This window comes from Oratosquilla oratoria, chromosome 9 (assembly GCF_046742065.1).
Source record: "Oratosquilla oratoria isolate Oo_2021 chromosome 9, ASM4674206v1, whole genome shotgun sequence".
Lineage (NCBI taxonomy): Eukaryota > Metazoa > Arthropoda > Malacostraca > Stomatopoda > Squillidae > Oratosquilla > Oratosquilla oratoria.
This window is the reverse complement of record NC_134785.1, coordinates 55694194-55716907: the sequence shown is the minus strand read 5'-3', so window position 1 is coordinate 55716907 and position 22714 is coordinate 55694194. Positions and strand designations below refer to the sequence as shown.

The 22714-nt window shown below is 41.8% G+C and overlaps 1 protein-coding gene across 2 annotated transcripts in view; it reads right to left on the bottom strand.

Annotated features, from left to right (window-relative positions):
• Naam (Nicotinamide amidase) overlaps window positions 1-15273 on the bottom strand; it is a 72977-nt gene extending 57704 nt beyond the window's left edge. The window contains exon 1 of one of the 2 annotated variants that reach the window (XM_076190512.1): window positions 14822-15273. In XM_076190512.1, coding sequence (XP_076046627.1) covers window positions 14822-15000 — 179 coding nt within the window. In that variant the 5' untranslated portion in view covers window positions 15001-15273. The remainder of the gene's footprint in view (window positions 1-14821) is intronic. The other variant, XM_076190511.1, reaches the window with a different exon arrangement.
• Between the last annotated feature and the right edge of the window lie 7441 nt (window positions 15274-22714).

The window sequence follows — 22714 nt, the reverse complement described above, 5'->3', positions numbered from 1 at the left end:
TTGCAAAATATTGTCGACGAGCCACTCTCTATTGACATTCCATGACCCTCTCAAGGTGTGAAGCGATGTGTACGGTACGGAAGCTTCTGGAAATTCTTATGGAAAAGAAGCAAGAGGTGACTAGATTCGGGTAGTATTAAAATCCCGTGACTTCATGCCATCCTTTAAAACAAAGCATGATTTTAATGCATCAGTTGACATATAGCATATGTCAGTTAGATAAAAAAAAAACCGTTGAACTCACTTGTTTGTCATTATCTTTCAGTTTAAAATCAATTCTAGTGGGTTCAGAAGCACATATAACAACAAACCAACAACTCTGATGGTGTATATATTTTTGGCTCGGGAAAAAAAAATGAGCTCAAAATAAGGGATGTACCAAATACCGCCATAAAAAAAATCCAACTTTGAAATACATGTACTGAAGTGTACAAAACCTGAAATGTACATGTTGATTTGCTGAAATTTATTGATCGATGCTACATCCTAGTGTACACACTTATGTTTGTGTACATGTATAAGTGCGCATGTTTGTGTACATGTGTTAGTGCGTATGTTTGTGTGCGTGTGTCATTCTTCTTAATAAGAGGCTCATAATTAGTATGGCCGAATCTATGGATGATACTGTGCCAGTATAAGAACCACAAATATCTATACACAATTTCATTCCCCAATGGAGAGGGCAACGGCTCATCTTGCTCTGATGATCTTTAAACCCTTGGTTAGTCCGATGTTAGAAGTGATTGAGAAAAGCATTTGTTCGATGGTGAATTTTGAATGGCAAATTGATAAACTGGTTGCTACTTATACATATTATATATATATATATATATATATATATATATATATATATATATATATATATATATATATATACATGTATATATATATATGAGAGATTTTGGGTGGTGGAAGTAAAACGAAGATGCTCTCGGAATAGATTATACTCTTACGTTACGACCACTTTGGTCTTCTTCAGACAACTCTCTGAAGAATACAAAATAGTCGTATCGTAATAGTATAATCTATTCCGAGAGCATCTTCGTTTTACTTCCATCACCCAAAAACTCTCATCTGTCATTTGATCTCTCTCTCTCTCTCTCTCTCTCGCTCTCTATATATATATATATATATATATATGTATGTATGTATGTATTGTTTTCTGGCCTAAAAATGGATCATGAGCGACATACACTACTGTACTAAATGAAATCATATATCGTTTGACAGTGAATGTCATATGCAAGCTCGAAATGCTAAATGAGAGAACTAACACCTGTCTCTACAGTACTATATATTCCAGTCACTTCCAACGGCGATTATATGTCCGGCAATCAGTGTTCACTGCAACGCAAGTGCTTTATCAGATTACAAGTGAAAGGAGGGACAACTTATCAGTGGATCCTTGATCAGGTGGTATGATAAGGGTTTGTATGATAGTGAGTACCCAGGTGTGTACTCGAGCGGTGGTTGTAGTTGTGGTGGTCTATCTGTATACCAAAGTCACCTTCCCCCTTAAAGGTGGGGTAGCCAGCCGGGTCATAAGCAATGCAACAAGACACAGCACATACACAGCAGAGCCAGCCGCTTCATGTACATGGTGACCTTTCTTCCTCGTCCTATCATGCAAAAATAAAGATGAGGAGAAATCGTTTTAGGCCAGTATATGTCCATTCACAACTGTTCTCCACTTACACATATCCCTTGCCTTTTTTTCTCTCTCCTCATCAGAGATTCACCTTTTTTATTATCTAGGACGTCTTTACCTTTTCTAGCTATCTCACTCTCGGTTTCCTCTCAAGTTTACTTCATCCACCTCTGCTTCCATGCTCTTATATATACACACACACACACATATATATATATATATATATATATATGTGTGTGTGTGTGTGTGTGTGTGTATACATATATATATGTATATGTGTTATAAATATTTTATATATATATATATATATATATATATATATATATATATATATATATATATATATAACTTATTTATTTTTCCACGTGCTCAGTCTCAGTATTTTTCCATGCTAACTCCCTTTCCACCCGCACTCTCCTTTTCGCCTCAATTCTCGCCCTATCCATCCTCATATATATATATATTATATATATATATATTTATATATATATATATATATATATATATATATATATATATGAGAGAGAATGCGGGTGGGGAAGGGCAAACGAAGATGTGTTAGGAATAGAGTTTATTGCCCTAACGTTGCGACCAACTTGGTCTTCTTCAGAGGACTACAGCATTACAGACGGATCACAATTCTTATATTCGTAGTGAGAGGGAACCCGCCAAGGTATGAGCGTCATGTTTTCCCTTTGGCTAACGATTTAATTATTAGGACACTTGCTGCTTTCGAGAGGCATTTAAATCCGTCTCTGTCGTTGTTGTTCTTGTTGGCGGCGATATGTGCAGCTTCCACAGTTTTTCTCATTTTCTTCTCAAATCCCTCGTGTAGAATTTCTGCGTTGTTCCAATCAGGTAGATGTCCACATTTGTCCAGGTGACGAACCAGGGAGTTAGATGTTCTATGAGCCCTGAGATCGTTTTTGTGCTCATTCAAGCGTTTATTGAACCCTCGACCTGACTCACCGAAATAAGATGATGGACAACCGTTGCATGGAATACGGTAAATGACACTGAGATTATTACGCATATTATTATGTTTCTTAAATATTTTTCCTATTTTATTGGAAGAAATTTTTGCTATATTTATTCCACCTTTTAACCAATAGGGACGACTTTGTCCATTATTTTTCAGCACACAGCAGACGTGTTAAAACGGGTGTTCTAATAGGTTTCTTTCTCAGAGCTTTTCGTATCTGCAGTGAAGAATTCCTAGAGGATGAACTTACTTACATCAAGAATACATTTAGGAAGCTGAAATACCCCGGAGGTTTGATCACCAGGACAACGAGGAAAGCCAAGAAGATCTACGATGGCTCAAACGTCCGGACCCCGGGAAAGGATAAGTCTCATTTTATTTCTGTTCCTAATTCTACAAACACCATAGCTATTGATGATTATTTGTTAAAAGGTGGAATAAATATAGCAAAAATATCTTCCAATAAAATAGGAAAAATATTTAAGAAACATAATAATATGCGTAATAATCTCAGTGTCATTTACCGTATTCCATGCAACGGTTGTCCATCATCTTATTTCGGTGAGTCAGGTCGAGGGTTCAATAAACGCTTGAATGAGCACAAAAACGATCTCAGGGCTCATAGAACATCTAACTCCCTGGTTCGTCACCTGGACAAATGTGGACATCTACCTGATTGGAACAACGCAGAAATTCTACACGAGGGATTTGAGAAGAAAATGAGAAAAACTGTGGAAGCTGCACATATCGCCGCCAACAAGAACAACAACGACAGAGACGGATTTAAATGCCTCTCGAAAGCAGCAAGTGTCCTAATAATTAAATCGTTAGCCAAAGGGAAAACATGACGCTCATACCTTGGCGGGTTCCCTCTCACTACGAATATAAGAATTGTGATCCGTCTGTAATGCTGTAGTCCTCTGAAGAAGACCAAGTTGGTCGCAACGTTAGGGCAATAAACTCTATTCCTAACACATCTTCGTTTGCCCTTCCCCACCCGCATTCTCTCTCATATATATATATATATATATATATCTATATATATATATATATATATATATATAATATACATAATATATATATATTATATATGTATATATATACAATATACCAAATATATATGTATATACATATATATATATATATATGTATATATATATATACATATATATATATATATATATATATTATATATACAATATATATATATATATATATATATATATATATATATACACGAGTAAATATCTATATATATACAAAATTAAAACATTTCAAAAGTGACACTTTTTAAAATGTTACATGCCATGGACGATCATCGTTGAGCCGTGGATGATCATCCTTGGGCCGTGGACGATCATCGTTGAGCCATGGACGACCATCGTTGAGCCATGGACTGTCATCGTTGAGTCAAGAACGATCATCGTTGAGCCATGGACGATCATCGTTGAGCCGTGGACGATCATTGTTGAGCCATGAACGATCATCGTTGAGCCATGGACGATCATCGTTGGGCCGTGGACGATCATCGTTGAGCCGTGGATGATGATCGTTGAGCAATGGACGATCATCGTTGAGAAATAGACGATCATCGTTGAGCCGTGGACGATCATCGTTGAGCAATGGACGATCATCGTTGAGCCATGGACGATCATCGTTAAGCCATGGACGATCATCGTTGAGTCAAGAACGATCATCGTTGAGCCATGGACGATCATCGTTGAGCCATGGACGATCATCGTTGAGCCGTGAACGATCATCGTTGAACCATGGACGATCATCGTTGGGCCGTGGACGATCATCGTTGAGCCGTGGATGATGATCGTTCAGCAATAGACGATCATCGTTGAGCAATAGACGGTCATCGTTTTGCAATGGACGATCATCGTTGAGCCGTGAACGATCATCGTTGAGTCAAGAACGATAATCCTTGAGCCGTGGACGATCATGGTTGAGTCAAGGTCAATAACGATCATCGTTGAGCCGTGGACGATCATCGTTGAGTCAAGAATGATAATCGTTGAGCCGTGGACGATCATCGTTGAGCCGTGGACGATCATCGTTGAGCCGTGGACGATCATAGTTGAGCCGTGGACGATCATCGTTGAGCCGTGGACGATCATCGTTAGGCCATGGACGATCATCGTTGAGACGTGAACGATCATCGTTGAGCCGTGGACGATCATCGTTAAGCCGTGGACGATAATAGAATTTAAACCATTTCAAAATTGACACATTTTAAAAATGTTACATGCCATGGTCAAGGTTAAGAACGATCATCGTTGAGCCGTGGACGATCATCGTTGAGCCGTGGACGATCATCGTTGAGGCATGGACGATCATCGTTGAGCCGTGGACGATAATCGTTGAGCCATGGACGATCATCGTTGAGTCAAGAATGATCATAGTTGAGGCGTGGACGACCATAGTTGAACCGTGGACGATCATCGTTTAGCTATGGACGATCATCGTTGAGCAATGGACGATCATCGTTTAGCCGTGGACGATCATCGTTGAGCCGTGGACGATCATCGTTAAGCCGTGGACGATCATCGTTGAGCCATGGACGATCATCGTTGAGCCGTGGACGATCATCGTTGAGCCGTGGACGATCATCGTTGAGCCGTGGACGATTATCGTTGAGCCGTGAACGATCATCGTTGAACAATGAACTATCATAGTTGAGCCGTGGACGATCATCGTTGAGTCAAGAACGATCATCGTTGAGCCATGGACGTTGTTGAGTCAAGAATGATCATGGTTGAGCCGTGGACGATCATAGTTGAGCCATGGACGATCATCGTTGAGCCGTTGACGATCATCGTTAGGTCATGGACGATCATCGTTGAGCTGTGGACGATCATCGTTGAGCCGTCGACGATCATCGTTAAGCCGACAACAATCATCGTTGGGTCAAGAATGATCATCGTTGAGCTTTGGACGATCATCGTTGAGCCGTGGACGATCATCGTTGAGCCATGGACGATCATCGTTGAGCCGTGGACGATCGTCGTTGAGCCGTGGATGATGATCGTTGAGCCGTGAACGATCATCGTTGAGCAATGGACGATCATCGTTGAGTCAAGAACGAACATTGTTGAGTCAAGAACGATCATCGTCGAGCCGTGGACGATCATCGTTGAGCCATGGACGATCATCGTTACTAATGATAATTAAATTAAACCATTTCAAAGGTGACACATTTTAAAAATGTTATATCTCTTAGAGAGGGTCTGTAAGTCCTCCGAGGTCGTAAGTTCTCCGAGGCAGTAAGCCTTTCGAGGCTGTAAGTTCTCCGAGGGTGCAAGTTCTCCGAGGGTGCAAGTCCTCCGAGGGTGCAAGTCCTCCCAGGGTGCAAATCCTCCGAAGGTGCAAGTCCTCCCAGGGTGCAAATCCTCCGAAGGTGCAAGTCCTCCAAGGGTGCAAGTCCTCCGAGGGTGCAAGTCCTCCGAGGGTGCCAGTCCTCCCAGGGTGCAAGTCCTCCGAAGTTGTAAGCCCTTCGAGGCTGCAAGTCCTACGAGGTCGTAAGTCCTACGAGGGTGCAAGTCCTCTGAAGTTGCAAGTCCTACGAGGTTGTAAATCCTCCAAGGTAATAAATCCTCCAAGGTAATAAGTCCTCCAAGGTAATAAGTCCTCCAAGGTAATAAGTCCTCCAAGGTAACAAGTCCTCCAAGGTAACAAGTCCTCCAAGGTAACAAGTCCTCAAAGGTCGCAAGTCCTCAGTGGTCGCAAGTCCTCAGTGGTCGCAAGTCCTCAGTGGTCGCATGTCCTCAGTAGTCGCAAGTCCTCAGTGGTCGCCATGTTCCCTTGAACTGACCAGGAAAAAGTGTCCCTTGGGTTCGGCCTCGGCCTCGGTCTCGGGGCGGAACCCCAACACGGAGTCCCCAGCACGGGATCCCTATCGTGGGATTAGAGCGCGGAGCGCAGGCAAGCCCCCGGCGAAGTCGGTGAGGGCGAAGCCCGCGGCTTGTATATATACATACATATATATATATATATATATATATATATATATATATACATGTGTGTGTGCGTGTATACACACAACCAAACCGACACTGCGATTATCACGGTACATGTTTCCACACGAGTGATCGCTGCCGTGTGCTGTTAACAAGGAGGCAACACAGACTAAACTCCCCAGATCACTCTCCTGCAAGGCATTCATGTAACATATCTCCTTTACGAATACAGAATACCAAGGCTCAGTGCACATGAAGGACAGTTACTCCACACCCGGAATTTCACTCATCAACTCTGCCAGTACATACCCTGGATATCCCAGACATATCTTCCCATTTCTCAACATCCAATGTTACGTCTAGCAACACCAAAGTGAAAATCTTTCTCGACGCGGGTTCCCCAGTTAACCTAATGTCAACATAGTTTCCATAAATTCCACACTGCAACTAAACGTGTCACCATTTGGACCCCCCCCCCCGATTCTACACACTACTACATAATATCACAAATGAGAAAGACACAATTCATTTATATCTTTAGAATATATTGCACGTCGTTAGTACTTGTCAAATCACTATGACTATTTACAGGGCAAGTCGTCATTTCATTCTTCAAGTCCCGAAAATGACTGAATTCATCATCATCATTGAAACAAGAAAAATCACTATTGTTGTCCATATCACTGACGTCACTGACATCGTCAGTGTCATTATCTATATCTTTACTCTACAGTTTCCTCCTCCCCACTCTTCCATTTCCTGCTACATGTGACCTTAAATACTCAGAGGGCACCAAGCCCAGGTACAACTTACATTCACAAAAACAATGTCTAAACCAAATATCTTATGTCACCAGTAGTTTCTGAGGGACATTTTGACGAAAATATGTGATCCTAAACAATCCTGCATCATATCTACACTACACCTAGATGCCACAAGCCTTGTAAACAATATCTACAACGTAATACATATATTTTTTTTTATCTCGGTCCTAGTGTGTCAGTAAAAATGTTATTTGTGGTCATTTGTTACTAATAGATAAAACTAATAGAAATAATAATTCTTTACACAAGTTAAATTATTTTAGATTCTCTACACACTTTGTAAAAACGAAAGCTTCATTACAAGTAGGTTATCGCAACGAACATACGATCCGTTCCAGCAAATAGTGTTTTATTCTTATAATGCACGCCCTATCTTCTGTCTTTTTTCTCTCCTTTTGTTATATTTATATGGTTTATATGTGATTTTTGTTATTCATTTATTAATACTCCTGTTTTTATTTTTCTAAGTTTATTTATCCAATATATTTGAAAAAAAAACAATATCTCCTATCATTTGTTTTGCATAACACTTTATAAAATCCATTTAGTATTTATGTTCTATACGTTTACCATCACCATTCTTCTCCTGCCTTTCTCTCTGAGTTCTATATTTTATCAACACATTATTATTCTTTCTTTTTTTTCTTCCGCATCGTGTATTTCCCCCACTAGTTCTTTCTTCATTTTCACGATTTCTAAATTTGATATTAAATAGCCTGCGCCACTCGAAACGATCCCTATTCATCAAACACAAGAACGATACAAGAATGAACAGAATATCTGACGTCGCTGCGAGGCAGATGACGTCATGGGTAGGTTTTACGAGAATAGCTGGGGCAGGCAAAATTTTTTGAAGCAAACGACGTAATTTCAAATTACAATAAGTAAATAACGAAAGAGTTTTTGTGTAATTTATCTAGCAATTATTGACTAAGAACATATTCCGGTGAAGCTAGGTACCTTTAATTTTCAATTTGGTTACGTTTTAAAACTACCCATCTCTAACATTCCTCTCCTTAAAGACTCATCTCCAACTCACTGCCACCCTCACCCTTTGTACATTTCATCACCTCATCTTTACCTATATATACTTTTTCTTCGATCACATGTCTTCCCAAATCCCGTCACTAGCTGCATTAAACCCTCCTCTGAACTAGCAGAATGTCATAAGTAAACAACTGACTCGCCTCCCACGTCCCTCCACTCTCACTAACGATCTCCAGTTCCATGTCCTTCACTCTCGCATTTAGCTCCTGTACCACCCCATCCGTGTACACAATGAACAACCACAGTGATATTACAGAACCCTGATGCAGCATTACCTTCTCCTCAAGCAACTCTCAGTTTCCAACCCTAATATAGGCTCTATTACTCACGCCTTTAACATCTTTCCCCCTATCCCATTCATCTGTAACTCCTTCAATGTCTTACTCTCATACTTGTCATAAGCTTTTCCTAGATAAAAAAAGAAAGAAAAAATCTCGCATAGCCTTGATCCACTTACCCTCTACCTTTCCCAAACCAACACTGTTCCTCCTAAACACTTAAGTGTTGACCTTGTTGGTGTTCATAAATATCTGATATCACTGGACGCCAACAAGTCGGCAAGAGTAACAAATTAAGGATCAGTATAATCGCACGCGCTAAGGATGAGACTGGCAGAAGCCTTAGTTCAATCTCGAAAGAATAATTGGGTGACAGAACGCGATTTGTGCCTGAGAGGCGAGGAGCTTATAGGAGAAACTTAGCTGTGGCCAAAGTCGTTGCCATTGAATCGGACAGTCAAAGTAGTAACAGTAGTTATACAAGTTCAAAACCAAAGACTATATCCAATGTCACTAGGAATTTCCTTCGTTATCAAGATCGCGATTACCTGACCCATTCCATGGTGCAATTTTGTGATTCTAGATACACCGAACCGAAATGAAATTTGAATTACTCACCGCCTCTGGTACTGCATATAAAGTACTGTTGCTTTATGACGACTGACGGTAAAGCAATACGAGCCTAATGCAAATAACTCCGTCTAAGTACTTAATTTTGTCGTGTTTCTGTCGTTCATGTGGTTGTTAAAACAATGTTTACTATTGCGGGGTTGGCTATCGCAATTCTATGCAAGTCAGCGTTCGAGTATCAACACCTGAGCAGTGAAGGGGAAGACGGGAGGCGAGACCAAAACTGAAGTCTTTCCAAACTGGCTCCTCCCTTGAATTTGAATAATTTTCTCTGTGATATTTTTTTCGTTGTGGTTGTTCACCTGCCATAATATTTGACAGTACAGTGTATCAACAATTGTTAAACGTCCTAAGTAAATCAGGCTAAGTTATGTTACGCTTGTTATATTAGTACATTGAGGATATGGGATACGAGTTGAGGTGTGACGGGGGCTGCTAGGGAAGAATTCTACGTTCACCCTTGTTTTCGTAGTGAATATGGCTGATAATGCATTGTTGATGGATGTAGTATTGTTGCCTACTACAGTACGGTTCTTGTGTCAGCGTATGAGGAACAGGAATAGAAGGATGGGAGCGTCTTTAGGGGCGTCTTTGTAAACAAACACGATCATTTTTCAACTATCCCACCACGCGCCTATTACCGATGGCCTTCCCTCCACGCTTCGTCTGAGAACATTTCTTCAGGCATTTACAATCAAGACACTGACCATAACTAAGGCCTTATTACATTTTTATCTAATAACATCACTTCGAGAATAACCTATACCTTGTAATTGCGTCAATCTATTACATCCTGTAACAAGTCACTTTACACTCGTATCTTCACTTCCCCACTGGGAAGTTTGGGTATAAGGCGGTACTATACATTTTTTCTCTGTTCACGAAATACATTTGTATCCCTGTGCAGTGATCTGTGATTGATGGAAGATGGGTTGAGAGAATCCCTGAAATAATTTAGGATAGATGTGTATTTCAAGGTAAAATGCGGGGAGATTACCGCTTTTTTTTTGGGGGGGGGTGATGTAAATGAGTGTATACAGATTTTTGGGAAGAATGTAAATGTGGTGTTGGGAGATATAAGTAATATATGGCAGGGGGTAACCTAATAGAATAGTAGGAAGGTTTGGGGTATCTGGTAAGAACTATAGTGGAGAGATTTTAAAGATATGTTTAGAAAGGGAGTCGATGATAGTGATCATACTGTTTAAGAAGAGTCAAGCATAAGTATACATGGGAAAGGGTGGTGGAAGGTTGGATGGACTATACAGTGGTATCCAAAGGGAGGATGGGAAGAATTCTGTAGGAGGTGAGACCAGTGGATTGACAGATCATTAATTGACAGAAGGGAAATTGAGAGTGGAGGAAAAGTGGAGGAGAAAAATGGAGGTGCGTAGAGAATCGCTGAAAGTGAACGAATTAAATGAGAGAAACTGATCAAAGTGTGGGAGGTAGTGAGGGATACAGGAGAAACAGGAATATAATAATATGATTTAAGGAGGAAGTGATCAAGTTCTCAGAAATTGTATATGGGACCAGGAGGATGGCAGGGAACACAAGCAGAGGTAATAAATGGTAGAATGAAACGGTGAAGTCGCTGGTGGAAGAGAAGAATCGAACTTATGAGGATCGGTTGCAAAATAGGTCTAGGGAAATATATGAGAGGTACAGAAGGAAGAGAGGAGACGCAAAACACTAAATGAGGGAGAACATATGCAAACTGGGGAAGAAGTTTGACGGGAAGGGAAGAAAATGAGGGGGATGGCTCAGCCAGAGAGCAAAAAGTAAAGGGTGTAGAAAGACATGTGTTAAAGGAAGTAAAGGCGGTAAGGGAAAGATGAGTAGAGTACTTCTGGGGTTTGTTAAATTGAAGGATGTCAGGAAATGGCTGGTCGTGACAGTAGGAGATGCTTCGAACAATGTGATGAAAAGATCAGTAAAGGTGATGGGGGCTGGCTGGGCACTTGTGTTAGATGGATGTCACGTAGAGTGTCTAACAAGAGGAAATTTTATAGTGGACTGGCTGGAGAGGTCGTTTGATATATGTCTTGGGGGTACCAAGGGGCTGGGGTGCCTGTGTAGTTCCACTTTATGGGGGAAAAGGGGATGGGTATATATATGATATTTTTGTGGGAATCAGTCTGTTGACTGTAGTTGGTGGGGGCGTGTGTGAGGGTGTTGACTGAAAGAACTGTTAAAGGATGGGAGTAATTGGGGAGGGATGGTATGGGTTTGGGAGTAAGGGTGCGTGGATCGGGTTTTCGTAGGGAGGCAGGTATGTGAGAAGCTTTTGACAAAAGGTAAGGATATCTTTTGGGCGGTTTTGGATCTGGAGGAGACATGTGGCGGGGTCAACGATGGGAGCGTTTGTGGGGTACGCTGCGAATGTGTGGTGTTGGGGGTTGTTGTTGATGTCAGTCAGGGTCTTTTGCGTGAGTGGTATAGCATGTGTTAGGGTAGAGAATGGAGAGAGTGGATGGTTTGAGGTAAGGATGGGGCTGCGCCAGGGTTAGTTTGGGTTAGGTTAGGTTAGTATCATGGTTGTTCAACGTGTGGGTGGGTGGGAGCTGGATGCGAAGGTAATGAAAGGGTGTTTGGGGATAGTGTGAGAGTTGGGGGAGGTGGGAGGTGAGCCAGTTGTAATTTGCGGACGATAGTTTGTGGCTGGGTCAGAGGAGGGCCTATGGCAGTTGGTGGCGGATTTTGGGAGAGTGTTTTGGGGAAGAAGGCTGTGAGTGAATATGGACAGAAGTTGTGTAATGGGATGTACAAGGGTGGCAGTGAGTTGGAGACATGTCTTACAGGAGAGAAGCTGGAGAAGGTGAAATTTTGAGCATCTAAGGTCATGTATGGCAAGGGATGAGGGAGTGGGGGTGTAGGTGGGGTGTAGAGTAGGGGTAGGTGTCTTGGGAGAATGAAGGATGTCGTGAAAGGTGTGTAAGAGTGAACGCGGAGAGAAGACTATGCAAAGGGATGATTGTGTCCTGACATTGTTTGGAGCAGAGGTTTGGAATTTGGGAGAAGCAGAGTTTTTTTTCAGAGAAGCAGTGTTTTTTTACTTATTCATTTATTTATTCATTTGTTTATCTATTTATTTTAGAAATGTGGTGGAGGTTGAGAGGATGGGTGGAATGAGAGGTGGGGCGGAGAATGGTCGTGTAGGTACAGCTGGCGGATAGGATTGATCGGGGAACGCTGGGATGGCTTGGGCATGTGGATGGGGGTAAAGATTGCTGGCGAAAGGAGTGTGAAAGGCAGAGATTGATGGAGTGAACTTAATGGGACGGTGGAGTGGGGTGGATGGATGGAGTGGGGTGGATGGATGAAGTGGGATTTTTTTTTTTTTTTTTTTTTTTTTTTTTTGGTGAAATGTCACTCCCACGGGCTTTTGGTGAGGAGCCTACACCAGGGAGCGCGTACCTGCGGTCGAAGCCGTCAACCTTTGCCCTATGCACTTGGATTGTTACACTAGGTCACTGCTGGGTATCGGAGAGAAGTGTGAGATTCGATCCTACGAGACAAAAAGCGCCTTGGGTAAAAAGGGAGTGTCTGTCGAGAGGGGAATAGAGAGGGGATGTGGTGTGGGTGGAGGGTAGTTGTGCTGGCGCGGACGGAGCTTTTTTCCTGTCTGTTCGGTAAATTATTGTATGTATGAAGGGAAGGGTCTATTGTCGTCATTCAGTGAAGCGGTGGGGATAAACCAGATTCGGCTGTCGGAACCTACTGAGGTTCTGTGTCTTGCTGTATCGCTTCTAACTGGGCACTACCAGACCTGGCCTTTCATTCGCAAGGAGCTAAGATAAATGGAAGAATAGTTGGGTGTGGGATGTGTGAAGGGTACGTGTGTGTGCCTTGGTTGTTTATATTTATTATTTAAATGTATAATGATAACTTAATCTGTAAGTTATAGCAGAAATCTGATTCTGTTATGTAATCCCTCGTGACGTCATCACTGCATTGAGAGAAGTAACATGACGGCGTTCTTTACAGCTTCCCGCGTGACCGGCTGGTCGCTTGTGTCCGTTAACTCGCGTTTGTTCATACATGGAAAAGTACATTAGATTTAAATATGATTTTATTAATTATTTCGCAGCGTTTCTCAAAACTAGTTTTTGATACACGTATCTAAATGTAACCTACGTCAACCGACGATGAATCTGCATATCACAGGATTCGTTGAATCAAGCAATTTAGTAAGCAATGTTAGTTATGACGGACATCTACGGCTACTTCTAAGTAAGCCATCTGAAATCTGAGAGTTGATTTTCTCTTGGAGACACGAAAAAATGTCGATACTTTGTCAAACGCCAGCAAGCACTTTGAAGATGCGATGAACTCGTTCTGAATAAAACAATTGAATTTGTAGCTGAAACTGCAGTGATAATTGTAACAAATGAAGATGAATCAAATATCAAGTGGGAACAAAATCTGATGCCAAAATGTTTCAAAACATTGCAAGGATCACATAAACAGCTGGGGTGAGTAGAATGACCGTGAAATTCTCATCCAATCGTCGTTCATCATCACTTAACACCAAGCCAGTGCCAATTTGAACTCCTTCAAAACGGTGACGTATTATTACGCACACCCTAACCTGACCCAATCAGAACGACGCAAATATACTTGATGTTGCAATAGAACAAAATGTTCTCACAAAAACTAATGAAAAAAAATAAATAGATAAATTAATAAATAAATGAAAAAATATATATACAAGTACATTAATTAATTTATGAATGGTTAGTAAATAAGTGAACATACAGATAAATGAATGAATGAAAAATTATACTAGCTTTGATTATTGGGGAACTATTCTATATAGAAATAGGTTAAATATAATGAAAGATATATTCTCTGGTTTAACATGGGTCAGGTTTGGAAACTGTTCTAGCCATTCACCAATGTTTTTTTTTCTTCAAAACAATAAAGTCTTAGCAACAAAAAATCTCAGTTAATATAAAAACAGAACAGACTATGTGAAATACAAGATTGCGGAAAGGAAGATGAGATGAGATAAGGAGATGGAGGGGAGTGGAGGGGAGGGGAGGGAAGATGCCGCGCAAGTAAGGTGTCAGGTTAATTAAGGGAGCGTTGGACCAGTTACAAGTCGCAGTAAAGGGAAAGTGCTTAGTAAAGTAGGAGGGAACTGAAAGTGGCGAGTGAAGAGGAAGTGAATTTACAAAGAAAGAGAACGTGGTGAGGGGAGAAGTGGAAATTTTGTTGAAAGGGAAACGGCACAAGGTAATTTAAGTGAAGGGTACGATAATATGCAACTGCGAAAAGGAAGAGCGAGCAGGTGGAGGTTACTAAGTACGAGGGCGGAGGAAAGGAAGGAGCAATTACCCAAGGATACTGCAGTTACAAGTGGATGAGGGTAGCAAGGCAAGTGACGTATCAAAACCATCCACCTCGCTACGCCTCATTTGTCACACGTTTGCCAGTTTGTTACTCACCCGTCCTTGTCGAAGGCCCTGAAGCAGGCGTCCATGTCTCCTAAGAAGACTTCACTTCCCTCGGCAGGGTCCAAACTTCCCTTGTTCGTCGTCAGGGTTTCCTGAGGAAGGTCTTCTCTTTCTTTCTCGAGGTCACAAGACACCACCTTGTGACCGTCCGGTGTGGTAGTAGTTGACATCTAACTTAGCCTTTCGGCTGTGTTTATGTTTGTGTGTGTGTTGGTTTCAGGTCCTCGTGAGCGGGAATGCACGTGCGTACACCTCGAAAGTAGGAGAGCAAGTCTCCCTCCAGCGTGAGGATGGTACAGCAGTCACTCGAGTGGGAGCCTATGTTGGAGGTCGGTGTTGGAGAGGGGAGAATAGGTAAGCGCGTGTGAGTCTGGAGTCCACGGCTGGAACTGTGCGGAGTTGTATGCGGGTGAGAGTGACGCAGAGGAGGAGGAGGAGGGGAGGGAAGGGTGTTGAAGTAACCAGCGAGCTCGCAGCAGCAGCAATGGCGCCTATGCGTGTGTGCGTGCGTATATGTGTGTGTGTATGCGGGAGGAAAAGAAAACGCTCGACTCTATGCGAGAAACGTCGACTTTGTGGTGTTATCATGTTATCATTTTTCACGTGAAACAAGATCGTGTAAATGATGGCAGTGTGTACGTGTGTGTATACATATATGGGGAGGACTCAAAGCTAGAACGTCGACTGAGTAATAACATAACGTTTTTATTGGTGAGCACAAATTATTTATCTAATCTCGTACATAACAGCAGACTGAAAATAGGGTAGAATTCTTAAAGAAACGAGCCATATTCGCCCGGCCGTAAGCTGATTAGTAGTGGTGCATTTGATTACTCTGTCGATCGTAGAGATAACTTTGACAAGTCAAATCATTTTCAGTCAGATAAGCAACTTAGATAGCGAATCTCTAATAGACAATTATTTCGTCTGGACGAAGTCCGGGAGTGCTTTTGTCTAGTCTCATTATTTATTTGTATTTTTTTTTCTTTATCGTTACAAGAAAACTGATGGATCAATTGAAGTGAAACTTCCAGAAAAAGGGTCCAATAATCTATATATGGTTTTGATTTTTACTCAATTTTGAGAGTAATCAGATCAAAGTTAATATTACCCATGAGATCTTTACTGTAACTATGTAATTGAATGTCCCAAATTATTCTTATTTTCTTTCTCGGATGTAAATGTACTCATTGACCTTAAGTGATTCTAAGAAGTCAAACTCAAGGTCACACACATCTAAAAGGCTTCATCTCTTTAACAGTTGAAGGTAGAAATGTTTATTACTGTCGTATGGCTTTTTTGTATAAGAACTTTTCATCTTGACTGACCTTGAAAGTTCAAAATCAAGGTCATTGATTTTTAAGGGGTTATGACTCAAGGACAAATGCAGATGAATATGTTTAGTATCATCAACACGTAGCAAGGTGTAATTGTCACCGTATGACCGAACAACTCTGCTGCACTATTAGAACTGCTGCCGACGATGTTTGTTGTCATTTGTTCAGACGAACGTGAATTCCATTCAGCATGGCGTCCTGACGTCATTGCATAAATTCATTTAGAGTAGAAAAAAAAAAAAAAATGTAAAGAGATCACCAAAGGCTGAGTTTATAATAATTAATGGGTATTATTAGAAATTAGAAATGAAAAGACAAAGAAGAAATACAAGATTCTCCTTTTTATGAGGTATAAGGAAGCAAATTTTTCCCCTTATTTCATACTAAGCTAAAGGAAGTCACGTGCCTTCACAGTGTCTTAACCAGTGGTTCTCAACCTTTCTTTGGCCTGATGCCCCACTGTGACATACAAAAACATAGTATACATATGTAATTACACATGTACAGTACATACACACAAATGTTTTTACGTATGCATACTGCATATGCACTGTATATGTTAACTCGCACACACAATCATACTCACACACTCACCAGAAAAAATCAGTTGATAACATGTAATTACACATGTGTATACACACAAATATTTTTAAGCATGCATACTGTATATGCACGAAATTTGTTAACTCGCGGACACACTCATACTCACGCATACTCACTAGGAAAAATATCACTGTTAGTAACTCATTGTCAAACTGCCCACCTTAAAAATCAAATTGCTTCCCTGTGAGATGCACGCCCCAAGCCAAAAAAACCCGGTTCCCTTCTACGGAAGTGATTTCCCTTGAGCTTAATAAAAATCCATTAATGTCAGCCAAAACAAAACCTAAAAAATCTCCTCCTGTCAAAAGGACTAAACAGAATAGAAATTAAAATTGAAAAGCTTAGGCCACGAGTGCCTTAACTGCGACATAAACAGTTACCTTTGCCCTACGGATTAAGACAGCCCTGTCAGCCTTTATCTACAAGTCCACTGATGGCTTAACTAAGGCCTTCATCTTTACGAGGCGAGGTGGTTGCTGCACACGTCATAATAAACAGAAAACTCCCCCCCTTCGATGTGATTTTTCCTTCAGCTAATGCATAGGTATGAGCCATGAACTCGTAACAACTATATCCTGTGCGTCGCTTCTACATCTTCACTCCTACCTCCAACGACAAAGTTCGGTTTCAAAATAACTAACCCCAGGACCTATCTGCCCCACACACTGCTCTCGGTACAATCATTCCTTCATACAATCTCCTCTTAGCATTCATTTCCAAATGTCTATTTCTCATTACACATTTTAATCCTCCGAGGCCTTTATTCGCTTCTCTCAATCTACAATCTACCTCCACTTCCACTCCTCCCTTTCCCGCCACATTCGCACCCAATTATCTAAAACTATCCACTTCCTCCAGTCTCTCTCCCTTAATATTCACTTCCAGTCTGCGCTCACTTTCTTCCCTTATACGCCTCACCACCTTACTTTTACCCACATTTACCTTCAATTTCCTTCTTTCGCACACCTTCTCAAACTCTGTCGCTGACTTCCTCAGTCCCTTCTCTGAACCTGTTACAAGCGCAGTGTCGTCAGCAAACAACAACTGGCTTATCTCCCACTTTTCTCCATTTTCTGTAACCATCTCCAATCCCTGACCCACTACCCTTCCATTTACCTGTCGCACCACCCCATCCATGTATAAATTGAACAGCCAAAACGACATAACACATCCCTGACGAAGTCCCACCTTTACCTCAAACCACTCTCTCTATTTTTAATCCTAACACAAGCTCTACTACTCTCGTAAAAACTCTTGATTGCTCTTAAAAGCTTTCCTCCTATCCCATATATCTACAATACCTCCCACAGTGCCTTCCTGTGTACCCTGTCATAAGCCTTTTCCAGATCCATAAAAGCTCCCCCCCAAAAAAAAACATCCTTACCTTTTCCTAAAGCTTTCTCAGATATCTGTTTTGCCACGAAAATCTGATCTATGCAACCCCTACCTGTCCTAAACCCACACTGTTCCTCACCAATTACTCCCTCTGTTCCTCTCAATCAAGACCCTCCCATAAGCCTTTCCAACTACACTTAACAAGTTCATCCCTCTGAAACTACTACACTCACATTTGTCCCCTTGTAAAGTGGAACTATACAGGCACTCTACCCTCTTTTAAACATTAAATAACCTCACCAGCCAGTTCACCATCAATGTACTTCCTTTTTTCAGACATTCTGCATGACATCCATCCAACCCAGGTGCCTTACCTGCTCTCACCATCTTAACAACTACCTTCACTTCATCTTTCCTTATTTCTCCTCCATTTCCCTCCCTTATCACGGTCATTTTCTTAGCGCTTTCCACTGCAACTACTTTTCCCTCCCTATCCTCTTTCACATTTATCAACTCCCTAAAATACTCTGCCCACCTTCCTCTTACTGCCTTCTCTTCCATTATCATCTCTCCATCTGCATCTTTTATGATCCGTAACGCGGCGAGGCCTATTGTTCGAGCAGGTGGTTCTGGGCGTTGGCTGGAAAGTCTGATCCTCGAGTCACTAGGGACAATAGAATGTCCCTTGCTCGAGATCTGGAGGAATAATAGATGATCCCCAGAGAGTTTGTTTTAAGACACTGGAATACTTCTCGTTCTGTATGCGTGTGTGCACGCGTGTACACGCTGGACATCGGAGGGGTTGCCAATAAATATATACATATATGCGTGTGTGTGTATTTTTTAAGCCAACTGCGCTAATAGTTTGGCTATTTTTGTATTCACTATCTTCAGTATCATGAATGAATTTTTATCCTCATAGTTCAAGTTTTGAACTTAAATCATTCATGCCATCGATTATAATAAACCTGTGTAACAGCACAATAAAACTGTTGACACAAACACCGAAAACTTTATTTTTTCGCCTCAGAGGCTTCTTCAGGGTGAGAAGAACTTTGACTGTCTTGAAGGGCGAAGATGAATTCAAAGTAACGATATCTTTTTCACTGACACTGAAGCACTGAGCGGACGCGTCACTGATACGGCACTGACATGTGTAAATAAGCCTTAATGTCTGCGGACCTGTACTGCCTATAAAGTGAGGTTATTGGGAGACGACTTGTCCTACATCTTCCAACAACCTCACTATTTATAAGCAGCACAGGTCGGTTCGCAGACGTTATTCTTCACACGGTATTCGCACACAGCAGCTTTTCAAGAAAGTCAAATTTCCTCTCGCCCTGAAGAAACTACTGAGAGAGGCGAAAAAATTAATATTTCGGTGATTGTGTCAATTTTTATTGTACTGATACATAGATTGATTATAATCATTGTCATCCATCAGCGCCTATCAATACACCCTTTCACGTGATATTGAAATCATGAATGATTACGTTCAAACCTTGAACTATGAGGGTAAAAAGTTATTCTTGAAACTAAAGATATATACATATATAAATATATATATGTGTGTGTGTGTGTACGTATATATATACACAAACATGACACAAAAACAAAAGAAAAAAATCAGAGTATATTCACGAAATGCAAAATAGAATAACATCTTAAATTCCCCGTCCTACGGACCCCTTGGTAGCTTACTGCGCTCCCTTGAGGATCCTCGTAACCCTGGTTGAGAAACGCTGCTCTAGCTAACAGACAAATGCCGCGTGACAAAGACCACCGCTCCTCTAAACCACATTATTAAATATACCAATGATATCATAAAATTCTCACGCTCCGCTCCTTACGGAACCTACATGTTCATATACAACCTTTGAGCTTGAATGTTTCGTGTCTAAATAGATGTAGCTTTCTAAGGTACAGGAATAATATGTAAAACTATTCTTCCGTTCTGTCAGACTCCAAAGTCCCTCTTTTACCATTTCTATGACCCCATCTCTTCGGGACGATAATATTAGATATTCTTTCAATACTAACCAGGAAAGTCTCCTGTCTATGCTACAGACGTAAGTAAGCCATTTGGTCCCGCGGTTCTTTCGACATCTCGTTTTCCAGTAGTTGAATCTATGGAAAACCTCGGGCATGACTGGACTGCGGACAGACACCTCGAGTTGGGAAAGTGTTACACCAAGAGGACTTCGCGAACTAAAGCCAGGAGGTCTAACTCAGTTTAGTGGAGTTCCTGGCACAGGCGAAGTGATGTGACCACTTCTTTGTTGAGCACCTGACCTGATGCGTCTCAGGGTTAGAGTTAGGGGCTGGAATCGACCCAACCCCGGGCGATTTTTTTTTTACAGATTGGGGGAAGCTGCGGGCAAGAGTAGGATCAAGCTATAGTAAACCCTCGATATAACGGACGATATGGGGACAGGGGTCTGTCGTTATATCCGAAGATCCGTTATAACCGAGGATCCCTCGCTATAACGGACGAAAATCCGTTATAGCGAGGGTTTGTCCGGTCAGATTTTTTGTCCGTTATATCCGATATCCGGTATATCGAGATCCGTTATATCGAAGATTTACTGTACCTCGATTAAACCTTCCGAAGGGAGAGTCTGCCCAACACCTAAAGCCTTCGGGAGATTCTGTTCATCTCAAGAGGGATCTCCGGAAGCGAGTGAACGGACGGATGGCTTCTTTAAAGCCAACGCTCTGAAGGCGGTCGCTTCATATGCAACACTACGGTGGCTTATTCGACGCACTTGCTGAAGACCACAGGAGCGATTCACGAGGGCTTAATTACTTTCAAGGTGTATTCAACGACGACGCCTTGTTCAAGGCAGTCCAACACCCTTTTTGACAACAAACCTTCACAGCTTGCGAGACATTAGCTGCTCCCAAGGTGTAGCTGGCTACAAATCAAGTACATACCTACGTGAGCATTTCTTCTGATACTTTCCAAAGGACTTGACCCAAGATCACGTAAGGAGCATTCGACTTCCAGGCAAGGTTCACCTCCCCCGTAAACTATGAAATACTTCAACATTCCCATCCATGTACGCCCCACTAGGTACTTTATTTTACCTAACGACAGACGATTCTATTCAGCCGAGAAATGAACCCCTGGGGGCCTTAGTAGCTCAGCCTGTCCTTGAGCCGCACTTCGCAGAGCACCTGCATTCTCCCCTCAGGGGAGCCGACCACAGGTGAGATCCTCTTGCCCTGGAAGTCAGAGAGCACGACAGATAACGACCCTGGCAAAGCAAGAGCATCTTTCCGTCCGTAACGATTCCGGGGGTAGAAGAAAGTCGAGGTCAATAAGTAAGTAAGCGAGCACATACACAGACAAATAATCGAGCAAAGTAAATCCGCACCACCTCGGCATAGATAGGGGGGTAGGGGGCATCGGCTGCAACTAAGCGCTACCTGGCGTAACCTCACCTAGCCTTGCGCTCCCGAAAGACCGATAAAATCACGACAGAGGCAAGACTCATGTCCGATTTTCTTTCATTCCTTGCCCTACTACTCCTCTTCCTCCTCCAGCTTTCCCCTTCTTCTTCCTCGTTTCCATCAAACTACACCTTTTCCTCCATTCCTTTCTATATTCATCTTCTTATGCCTCCTCTCCTTCGCCTCCTCGTTTAATTCTTATTGATCCTCTTCCTATTTTCGTTTTCCCATTCTCTCCTCCTCCACCTCCTCTTCTTTACTTTCCACTTCTTCCTCCTTCCACCTTCCTCAATCTCCTCATCAGCCTCTTCCTCCCTCTTTACCTATTTTGTCTCCCTTTTCTTCTCTCCCTCTCTCCATGCTGGGAATGCATGCAGGCCCAACATGATGCCCTGCAGCCCATATATATATATATATATATATATATATATATAGAGAGAGAGAGAGAGAGAGAGAGAGAGGAGGATGAAGATTCTTAACCAAACAACTCACATCTAGATGTGATTTTATGTCTGGAGACCATTGTCTTTTGGAGATGTTAAGGTTCGGACATTCTTCAATTAAGGTGGATTAAAAAAATTTCCTCCTGAAACTGCAATTAGACTTGAACACTAATTTAGCCTTATCCCAGTCAAAACAATGATTTTTGTTCATGACATGTTGGAACACAGCTGAACTTTCTTGGCCACATCTAATGGATCTTTTGTGTTCAGATAATCTGGTGTTCAGGTCCCGGCCAGCTTGACCAAGGTACATTAGATCACAATCCTGACAGGCAGTGGCGTAGCTAGTGCTTTTGCCGCCCGGGGCTGCCCTCATGTTTGCCGCCCCTTCTCACAAGGAATTCAATAATTCAATATTACAAATGCACATTAACTTCTTAAAGGATATATATATATATGTGTGTGTGTGTGTCTGTGCAGAGCATGTTCATTTTCACCCATGTATACCCGTCCAATCGGATCGATGTTAACACGCTTGCAAACTGTCACACTTTATTATGCTTAATAACAGAAAAAAACTGACATCTATGAGAGACTGATTAACGTAATTTTATATCAATCATACAAGAACCAAAAAGTGCCGCCCGGGGCGGACCGCCCTTACCGCCCCCCCTTAGCGCCACTGCTGACAGGGTAAGCTATAAACTCCCATA